Raw genomic sequence first — 9,704 nt, 5'->3', positions numbered from 1 at the left:
AGTATTGCAGCTCTCAGTATAAATATAAAACTAGTTAAACTGTCAGTAGAACTTCCATGTTGGACATCGGGGAGAAGAGGCTGTCAGTTAAAGGTCCTACAACATTTGTTTTTGGGCTCCCCTACGTGTCTTCTATATCCCCACAAATACCCAATTCTGGACACTCAGGCTTTCTCATCATATTTGGGTTCTTATGTACAGTGGTCTCTCACAGCACGTCAACTGATTTGGTGCTATATACTCGTGATATCACAGGTATCTCCCTATTTTGTTTCATGCCCTCCCCCTCTTCAGTTCCAAATTAGCATTTTGTCCCACATAAAATACGAAATGCATTTGGACCCTCATAAAATGCGAAGTGCATTTTCTGTGGGAGGGGAGGGGCTTATTATGATGAGTCAACGATGATGTGGGATGGGGAGTAGCTGGCATGAGGATGTGGCAGAGAAAATAACTTTCATACACAGTGCCCCCACCATATCAGGATATTGTGGTATAGCCTATTGGTTTAGAAGCCAGGCAGAAATGACATGGACTGCTAAGGGTTACATCAGAGTGGTGAGTTAGGCTCAAACCATTAGGAATATGTTTGAGGCACATAAACAATATACAACAAACTTCATGTCCTCTTTCACTACATCCATAAATCTCCTCTTTGGTATTCCTCTATTAGGCCTCCCGCCTGGCAGTTCCAACTTACAACCTCAGCATCCTTCTACCTTCTCCTCTGTGCATGTCCAAACTCCAAACCATCTCTGTCTGGCCTCTCTGTCTGGCTTTATCTCCAAAACATCTAACATGGGCTGTCCCTCTGATGTATTCGCTGCTATGATCCTATGGTAAACATATCATTAAACATCTGCTCACCATGGATTATTTACTTGCAGCAAGTGTACATATCTGTACTACAGTACAGACGTATAGTTGCACCGCATATAGTTCACACAATTCACACAGGTGTGATTTTTTTTCTCCAAAAGCTGTTCCCATTGAAAAGCACTGGCAGAATCAAAGTTCAGTGTGAGTGACTGCAGAGACAGAAACAACCAGAGTGCGACTCTCCAGCGAGCCAGGCTGACGTGAGGACAGCCCTGCCTTGAACCAGCAGCTGTCTGGTGACAGATAAAGTCCTGGATGCGTCAGTGGGTTGTTATTCTCCGTCATTCTTAGCTCGATTCTCAACGAGGGTAAACTAAAAACAATACCATTAGTCAAATAATGAATTGCAGGAGTAATTATGCACGCGGGTATTGGAGGCTTAGAAGTCAAAGTAAACTCGTCACCAGGCTTAATTCGTCTTTTGAAGGTGGGGGGCAGTGACGTAGACTGTGTGGGACGAAGCGGGGGCGGGGACGGGCCCCCATGACGATTATAAAAACATTTCGTCTCTGGTGGGGGGTGTTCTTTATCCTCATTAGTCATTAATGCACTTCTGCGCCAATGCACTTCAATTACCTACAGCAGTGTGTGTGTGTGTGTGTGTGTGTGTGTGTGTGTGTGTGTGTGTGTGTGTGTGTGTGTGTGTGTGTGTGTGTGTGTGTGTGTGTGTGTGTGTATGTGTGCGTGTGCACGCTTGTGCGTGCATGTGCGACAAACAGAGAGGAAATGTACGTGAGTTACTTGTGATATCAGAGTACACACACATACACACACGCACGCGTATGTGCACACACACACACACACACACACGCACACGCACTGCTGCAGGAAATTGAAGTGCATTGGAGCACCCCTTATATACTCTAAGGAGCACCCCCCCTCCCCTCCCCTCCTCCCATTCCATGGTAGTGATAATAGAGATCACATCACCTTGGCCCATTAAACCAGCCAGAGTAATGGAACACACCTTGGGGGACTGCACTGCGAAGCCTGTGGCATTAACACCTTCACACCACCGGAGGGCACTCTGGGGCACCTCACATCAGAGGTCAGACGGTGACTGACTCACCAGTGGTTCCCAAAGTGGGGTCCGGGGTCCTTGAGGGGTCCTTTGGGGGTCCGTGTGCTAATACATTAGTGTCAATTTGGGGGTCCTTGACATGCTTTACACTGGTATGAACTATCCATTATCTTGTTCATGGCCATTGTTCTATTGATTGTTCTTTTATGTATTCTAATTTTTACATTTCTTTTAGCCTGTACTATTCAACAAATTGATTAACCAGCTTAATCCCTATTTTACACTTTGTTGCACGACGATGTGTCATGCAAAAATATTGAAAACATTGTGACTGTTTAAAGAACTCAACACACATAGTACTTGGAAAAAATATATATATTTTAAGAAGGAAAACATAGCAAGACAATACGAACTGGAAATGTCAAAGGGTACTCAAAGCAAAAAGTAATGATTAGGTCTGTTGTTCACGCAGCTCAAAGGTTCTCCCACCAGGAGATGAAGGAATCAATTGAAGAGGCAGATGAAAGAGGAGGTCATTGTCCTTCACTTGGACACAGAGGGCAGTGGGTCCACCAGCTTGTTGTGCAGATGCATCATACCTGAACAGACAATCGGACAAAGCAGTGTGTCAACACATATATATATATATATATATATATATAGTATGATTATTATTTTAGTAACGTTCTGTGGGTGGCAGGGATATTTGCCCCTCCCCTTCCAATTGGCCAGAGGTAGCTTTGCCGTTGCTTGCTTGCTGTCCCATTAGCTAGAAGCAGCCAATCACGACTAGGTATTTTATTCTATGGTCGAGTCGGGATTTGGAGATTTACGCATAGTATGGTGTGACATGCTGACAGACAATGAAAGAAACATGTTCCACTTCCACTCACATTTTAGGTGGCTTTTAAAATGTGGTACTTATTCCTTCATTAAAAAAAAGTGTAAATATAAAATCAAATATAATATAGCCTACAAATGAAACCTGCTACTGCAGTGATTTTATCCTGTGTTCAATGCGTTTCTGTGTTTGTGTGTGGACTCTTTGTCGTATGGGCAGGGATTTTTTCTAAAACGGAGGACGAAAACATCCGTTTTGCAAAAGATCCATATACGTGTAGCCCGGGCCTTAGTGACCCAGTCTCACCCTTAGTGACCCAGTCTCAACCCATTCTGACCTGAGATCAGATTCATACGAGGTTTCCACTGGAAACACACTGGTCTGATTAACCCATTCTGACCTGAGATCAGATTCTAAAAATGTCAGTCGTTCTTTCGATTTTTCAAAAATAGCAGACCTACAAGCTCATAGCGCGCCACTCGGTGGCGCGCTATGAGCTTGTAGATCTGCTATTTTTCAATAGCTAAAGCATAACATGATGCAAACACCAAAAGGGGTTCCCGATCAGAATGGGTTAATGACATCAGTCCTCCTCACCCTTACAGTACTTGACAGTTTTGACCCGTAGCTCCAGAGTGGCGTCCTCGTCACAGACCAACACGGCCTGCGGGTGCTGCTGGAACGCAGGCGCCGTCCACATGTGATTGATACCCTCCTCCATGGCCTTGTAGAGAGCAAAGGACTTGTGTGCTCCTGTGATCAGGACCATGACCTGAGGAGATAATCAAGTATAGGCTGTTGAACATACGTAGGCCCTGAGCCCTGTCTGTCACCATGTCAGTCTATAGGTCAGGTCACACAGGCTTTGTCACATTAACATATATGACGTTGAATGAATACACTTTGATATCTGCTGCTGAATGACTTGTCTAATCTCGACCCTGACTATATCCCCCGTTAAAACTATAGTCAAAACGAAACTGAAAATAATTATTTTCACAAAACAGAAACTAAACTACAGTAGCAAACACGCTTTACAAACGGTTCAAAACGAAAGTATAATCGAAAGCAAAAAGTCAAAATGAAAGAAAATCTAAAACCAATGAAAATTGTACTATTTTAACCTAGAGCACTGGTATTTTATTACTGTTACATGTATGGCTTTTTTGTTTTTGTGTGGCTTTCGCCTTTATTTTATACATTTTATGATGATACAGACAGTAGGCTGACAGGAAATGGGGAGAGAGATGGGGGGAAGACATGCAGTAAAGGCCGTCGGGATCAGGAGTCAAACCTGCGGCACACTGCCAGACTGGGTTGCCAGCCAAGGTGCCTGGACCACTGAGCCATGGCCCAGGCAGCATGCATGGCTTTTGGTATGGGAAGCACTGAAGCAGCCCACGTGGCCACAGGCCCAGTTGGGTTCAAACCCACAACCGTCTTGCTTAGGGACAACAGAGCCAACTGCTTATTAAAAATATCTCTAAATTGTACTTGAGTGCATGTAAGTTGTAGCCTACTTGAGTACCTGTGCTTAGTTACTGTAAACACACCACTGTTCAAATCTAATCTCCTGACCTCTTTGGCATCCATGATGGTGCCCATGCCCACGGTCGGTGCCATGGTGGGCACCATGGAGAGGTTGCCGTCACAGAAGCGAGCGTTTTTGGCCAGCGTCTTCACCCTGGTCCTGGAGACCAGACTGGAGACTGCAGACTGCTCGTTGAACCCGATTTGCCCATCTGGCCCGACACCTGTCATATGGAAGAACAACACATCATCATGATGTGCTTATTATATTTCCCATACCATGCTTGGACCGCGGAGCAATTTTTTTGGGTCGCGATTAAATATCCCATATTTTTGTCATTTAAAAATAGGCCTATACATTATTTCAAAAGATTTTCATGAATAAAACCAGAAAATCTAGTCATTTCCATAACAAAGAAAAAACAGAAGTATAGGGAAAATAGCAGGTCTACAAGCTATAATAATCCTTTCGCTCTGCGTTTTGAGCTTGTAGATCTGCTATTTTCACCAGTTTGGGTCCCCGCCCGGGCAAACGTCTCATTTTATCATTTCGGTCTTGAGCTCAAAGCTTTGGGAAACCACTGTGTTATACAATAGTCTATGGTCACATCAGCAGTGTTGATTTTGACAGCAAATGTTGTTTTAGTCAGTCTTTTGAATAAAATTCTGTTAAGTTTTAATCACATTTTAGTCATCTGAAATGTTTTACCTTTAGTCTAGTTTTAGTCAACTAAATATCATAAGATTTTAGTCGACTAAATGTACAGTTGATTTAGTCGACTAAAATGTATTTTGGCAGGTCTTGATGGCGTCGTAATGCCTGATTTTACACTTGGTTGCATGCTGAAAATAGCCGATCTACATGCAAGCTCACAACGTGTTGCGGTGCATTACTCCTGCTTTGACGTATTAGCAAATATTGTTGCTTAGTTTATATATATTAGCCTTTATTGGTTGCGTTATTAGATGTTCCTGTTCTCCTTTTGAGCTTCTTCGGTAGTGGGTAGCCTACTGTATTTAGGTGTTTCATGTTTATCCTGTTATTGTCTTGTATTTATTGTTACTGGCAGAGCTGTGTCACTTATTTTGCCTCTTCTCTTGGCCAGTTCACACTTGCAAAAGAGACTTGTCTTACCTCCCTGACATTCTGGTCTTTTTATTTGTTGACGAAATTGTCAGCAGGTTTAGTCTTATAGTTTTAGTCATCGTAGCATCGTCTTTAATTTAGTTTCTGTTTAGTTTTCCTCTGTGAAAAAAGGTAGTCGACCAACATTCTCCGTCATACAGTAGTTATTGTCAACACTAGTCACATGATCGAATCGTTTGACCTCCTCACCTCCGACAAAGAGCTCAATTCCTCCGGCAGCTTTTATCTCCTCCTCGAAGGCTTCACACTCCACCTGGAGGTCAGTGGCGTTGCCGTCCAGAATGTGGACGTTTTCCTCTTTTATGTCAACGTGCTTAAAGAAGCTGCTCCACATGACGGAGTGGGAGCTTTCTGGGTGATCTCTGGGAAGTCCTATTTGAAATGTCACCCAGATTATTACAACGTATAAAGTCACACTGCATCACATCACGTTTCTAATTTGGAACTAAACTTATTTACGCGAGAAAAGTGGTCAGTCAATACGTACCTACATACTCATCCATGTTGAAGGTCTTTACATACTGGAAAGAGATTTCTCCGTTTTGAAAATACTCAATGAGTTTCTTGTAACAGCCCATAGGAGTCCCTCCTACAGAGATTATGTGAATAAATTAACCATATGCATATATATAAGAATACATGTGAATTGGGCACCATAACAAAGTCAAAGATTATAGAATTGTGCAACAGAGAAACGCACATTTCAAAAAGGTTCAGGCCTTTTCCTCAAAAATGTAAATGTCACTAACACATGCCCGCAGTTATCCACAAGTATAGTTCCCAGTTTCTGCCCAAATGTCCCCATGAGTAGCCTATTGCAGTACCCAGTCTTCAGATAAAAAGGTGCCCATGATGTCATTCCAAGTGTCTTCCGCATAACCACAAGACTATAGACACTATACATGCAAGAAAGAAGTGCTTACCAGTGGGAAGGCCCAAAGTGAAGTATCTCTCTGGCCCAGGACTGAACCTTAAAATGGAATTCCTAATGTACTTGGCAGCCCACTCGCTGGCCTGGTCGTAGTCGTTTAGGATGACGAGCTTCATGGTTGCCCCCTGAAAGATCAACAACAGCGTGCCGTCTGTCAGTAGCAGCCGGAACAAATGAATGAAAGCAACACATCAGCTAAACAAGACTTTACAGTATGCTCATAAAGGCGTGACTGGGGTCATTTCAAATTGATGTGAAAGTTTCGTTTTGACTTCTAATTTGAAGATAAGAGTCTATGGAACAGTTTTAGGCGTGGCGTAGACATGCATGCGTCAGACATGCATGCGACAGACATGCATGCGTGCGTGCGTGCGTGCGTGCGTGCGTGCGTGCGTGCGCATGCACTATAGTTACACAAATGCACCCACAAACTGGCCAGCACTGTGTGTGGGTGCAGTGTAACTAGACCGGGCAGCGGTCTGCCAGGGAACGGTGCAATTTTTTCAGAGCACCCGTCTGTCTGTCTGTCTCTCTGTGTCCCTCATTATGCCCATGGAGATTCCTTATGACATCAGTATATGCCCATACATGGGCATGCCAATTGGCAAGATTTCATTCTGTGCTATCAATCATTGAGCTATAGGTTAAAGGCAGTGGTTCCCAACCACTGGTACTTGGAGGCCGACCACTGGTGGTACTTGAGGTGGTAAGCAGTAAGGAGTCGTGGTAAGGAGTCGGAGAGAAATGGAGAAAACAGTTCTTCTGACCAAGCAATTGGTTGAAAAAGGCTCTCCAGCCGTGTTGAAATTAGCATGACAAGCACACCTAGCCGTTAATAGAAGATTTGAGAACGGATAAATCACATTTGAAATATCATAATTTGTGCTGATTAGTGATTAGACAGAGTTTTGTCAGAGCAGCAGCAGCATTATTGGCTAATGGAACAATTAAAGGGCAGGTATACACGCTGTATTTTAACATCATGACGTTCTTATGGTGGTAAATATTTTCGGAAGGTGGTTAGTTCAGTATAAAAAGGTTAGGAACCAATGGGTTAAAGAACTGACAGCATAAAAACAAAGAAAAAAAAACTGCTCTAAATACTTTTCTCGGACTTCTGATGCAATTTGTCCCTTAAAAAAAACGAAAAGAAAAAAAAACGTTGAACAAGACCTAAAAGCAGCGGCGACAATGTAAGTGCGCAGAAAATAAACCTTTTGATCATGTTGGAGCAATGTGTTGGTGTCCTGTGGTGGTGGCATTAAATGTCTTTTTCAAACAAAAGGGACTGCAACTCCCCCCCCACAGAATAAAAGCACACTTTCCACAATAAATGTACGCAGTGGAAAGAACACTAAAGCCCGTGGAGCAGATGTGAGATGACACCATGTCCTCCTCCGTGGCTTTTGGCACATGTGTCTGAAACGTGGAACGCGTAAAACATTATTATACCGTCATACCAAACAGTGTTGTTTTTGGCAGCAAATTTCTATTTTTGTTTTAGTCATATAGTCTTTGGAATGAAACCTAATTTAGTTTTAGTCACATTTTAAGTCACCTGGAATGTTTAGTCTTGTTTTAGTCGACTAAATGTCATGCGATTTTAGTCGACTAAATCTACAGTTGATTTAGCCGACTAAATTTTATTTTGGAGCGCCGTGGTGTCGTCGTAATGGCTGATTTTACACTTGCTGAAAATAGCCGATCTACAAGCTCACAACGTGTCGTGCTGTGACGCAGTTGTGAGCTTGTAGACCTGCTATTTCCGTCATGCAACCAAGTGTAAAATGACTTATACTGGATCTCTTGTCCACCAGTCCCTTTCGAACATTTTAGTGTAGTTTTTATTTGTTGACGAAATTGTTAATATATTTAGTCTTAGTTTTAGTCATCATAGCTTAGTTTTCATTTAGTTTCCATTTCGTTTTCGCCAGTGAAAAAAGGTAGTCGACGAACATTTTTTCGTCTTAGTTTTAGTCGACGAAATCAGCACTGATACTGCAGCTCTAGCCATATAATTTCAGGAAAAAATAGGGGTGGCAAAAGGTTATACCATATAGCCCCATTTCTGAAATAGCGAAAATAGTGGATCTACAAAATCTCAATTGTGGATCTACAAGCTCTCAACTTGCTTGCTTGACAATGCGTTGAGAACTGTTTTCACTATTAAATGTTTGTGGGTGAAAAGAGATCTTTTTTGAAACTTTAGCCCATAATGACGTACAAAAAAAAGGGATGCTATACACATTGAAAGTGGTTAATAAATTAATGGTTGCATACAATGAAACACTTATCTAAATTATATGTGCACAGCAAATGTAGATGGACAAGCATCTATTGTGCTGAAATCAGATTAATCTGCAAAAAACAAGTTGGGGACAAATATGCCTATAAAATAACTGAACAAGGCTAAATGACACCCCTGAGAGAGGAGAGGAGAGGCGTTGGTGCTGAGGCTGTTGGCAGGGTTTATTTTCCACAGCAGAGGTTCTCAGCACTCAGCAGTGCCACTCCTGCCATCTTCTGGACCACAGGGAGACGGGCAGAGAGGCTGGATATACTGTAATACACACACATGCGTGCGTGAGTGTGTGTCCGTGCCTGACTGATAAACCTGTGTCAGGATAGCTGACAACTGGGTCAGCTATTTTTGCTATTTCTGCATCACACCGCCATACTGTGACATATAAAACAGGGCTTAAGACGGTTTAGAGGAGACAAGCCGTGAGTTGAATGAAAGGGAATGAGAACAGCTCACATCACATCAACACAATGCCAGCCAAATGCTTGGATGAATGTAGTAACATAGTGGTCCTCTGTTACTTATGTTGCACAGCATATATTGGCACTTTATTAACTTGCACAGTTGTATTTTGAAGTCATGATTTTATTGTTGAATACTGTTTCCGGCCTGTTTAGCTGAGATGGCCACTCAGCCAACGAGTTCCACCTGGGGAAATGCTTGGTGATTAACAAACATGAGGGGCAAGTGCAATGTGGGTTATAGATTCAATATGTTTGGGAAGTGCAATGATGTGGCGTTCTATTGTTGAGGTTTGATTGAATGCCTAACAGTTGCCTGTGATGTGTTTCAGTAATGATTGGGCTGGACCATGTCAGGATAGCAGGGGGGGTTAAGATGTGCTGTTGGGATTGATTATTTATGTAGTGTGAAGGACTTATTATATAACTTGTATAGTTCATAGAAACTTGTAACATTTTGTATGGTTTAAGGTCATTTATGGTATGTTCTCATTTGAAGACACCCCTGTAAATGGGATAGTCCATTCTCATTATCTCCAGCTGGGTATAAAAGACTGCCATTTTGCCAGTGAACTGAAGTCTGTGCTGGGAG

The 9,704-nt window shown here is 42.6% G+C and overlaps 1 protein-coding gene across 1 annotated transcript; it reads right to left on the bottom strand.

Annotated features, from left to right (window-relative positions):
- Positions 1–2,443: 2,443 nt before the first annotated feature.
- Positions 2,444–6,465, bottom strand: LOC308319573 (glucosamine-6-phosphate deaminase 1-like; the record flags this gene model as incomplete). Its single annotated transcript, XM_080769675.1, has 6 exons — positions 2,444–2,499; positions 3,339–3,513; positions 4,320–4,495; positions 5,608–5,790; positions 5,906–6,007; positions 6,342–6,465. The coding sequence occupies 6 exons, from the start codon at positions 6,463–6,465 to the stop codon at positions 2,444–2,446; spliced, it is 816 nt and encodes a 271-aa protein (XP_080625801.1).
- Between the last annotated feature and the right edge of the window lie 3,239 nt (positions 6,466–9,704).

This window comes from Protomyctophum bolini, assembly GCF_963924005.1.
Source record: "Protomyctophum bolini genome assembly, chromosome: 8".
Classification (NCBI taxonomy): domain Eukaryota; kingdom Metazoa; phylum Chordata; class Actinopteri; order Myctophiformes; family Myctophidae; genus Protomyctophum; species Protomyctophum bolini.
The sequence above is the reverse complement of the archived record's forward strand: the minus strand, read 5'-3'. Positions and strand labels throughout refer to the sequence as shown.